The 995-nt window shown below is 39.0% G+C and overlaps 1 protein-coding gene across 1 annotated transcript in view; it reads left to right on the forward strand.

Moving 5' to 3' along the window:
• LOC107480582 (uncharacterized) overlaps nt 1-835 on the forward strand; it is a 1,463-nt gene extending 628 nt beyond the window's left edge. The window contains exon 2 of the mRNA XM_016100737.1: nt 746-835. Coding sequence (XP_015956223.1) covers nt 746-835 — 90 coding nt within the window. The remainder of the gene's footprint in view (nt 1-745) is intronic.
• Nucleotides 836-995: the final 160 nt, after the last annotated feature.

The raw sequence follows: 995 nt of genomic DNA on the forward strand, positions 1-995 counted from the left end.
GTGGAGCCGATCGCCAAGTGATGCTGAAAGATACATCTATGTGGCAGACGGCAATATAGTTGCAGTCGAAGCTATAGGAACCTTTAGATTATGTTCCACGAGTGGATTTTATTTGGATTTATTAGAGACATTTTATGTACCGTCATTTAGACGAAATATGGTTTCTGTTTCTCGTTTGGACAAATCAGGTTATTTTTTTTCGTTCGGAGACAATAAAGTTAGTCTCTTTTATAATTCGAATAATACTTATTCTGGTCATTTGGTGGATAATCTATATAGGCTTGACTTAAAATAATAATGAAATACTGCAAACGGGTACAAAACAAAAACTAAATGAGAATTCGGCATCATTATGGCACAAACGACTAGGTCACATCTCTAAACAGAGAATTCAGAGGTTTGTGTCGGATGGAATTCTAGGACCCCTAAAATTGGCGGACTTTGAAGTCTGCATTGAGTGCATAAAGGGGGAAAAGGACAAACGAAAGGAAATTAGGTGCCAAGAGAGCTAAAGATGTCTTAGAACTAATACATACCGATATATGTGGCCCATTCTCTACTGTCTCTTGGAATGGACAACGGTACTTTATTACGTTCATAGATGATTACTCTCGTTATGGGTATCTATATTTAATTCATGAAAAGTCCCAAGCCTTGGATGTTTTCTTGAGGATGTTGAGTTTGGGGGGAAGGAGATACTAGAAATGTTGCTTTTGATGAGGATTCTGTAACTGACAATGATCAGGTCTTTGTACCTATTATTGTTCAAGACACAGTTATAGTACAAGAGCACAATGAGAAAAGCAACGTCCCGGGCCTTTTGCTCTTTTCCTAGAGGAGTGTGGTATTGTTCCGCAATACACTATGCCAGGCAAACCTAGCATGAATGGTGTTGCAGAGCGAAGGAACCGAACTCTTAAGGACATGGTGAGAAGTATGATTAGTCATTCTTCCTTACCTGAATCACTCTGGAGAGAAGCATTAAAGACCGCAGT

This window comes from Arachis duranensis, chromosome 3, assembly GCF_000817695.3.
Source record: "Arachis duranensis cultivar V14167 chromosome 3, aradu.V14167.gnm2.J7QH, whole genome shotgun sequence".
NCBI lineage: Eukaryota > Viridiplantae > Streptophyta > Magnoliopsida > Fabales > Fabaceae > Arachis > Arachis duranensis.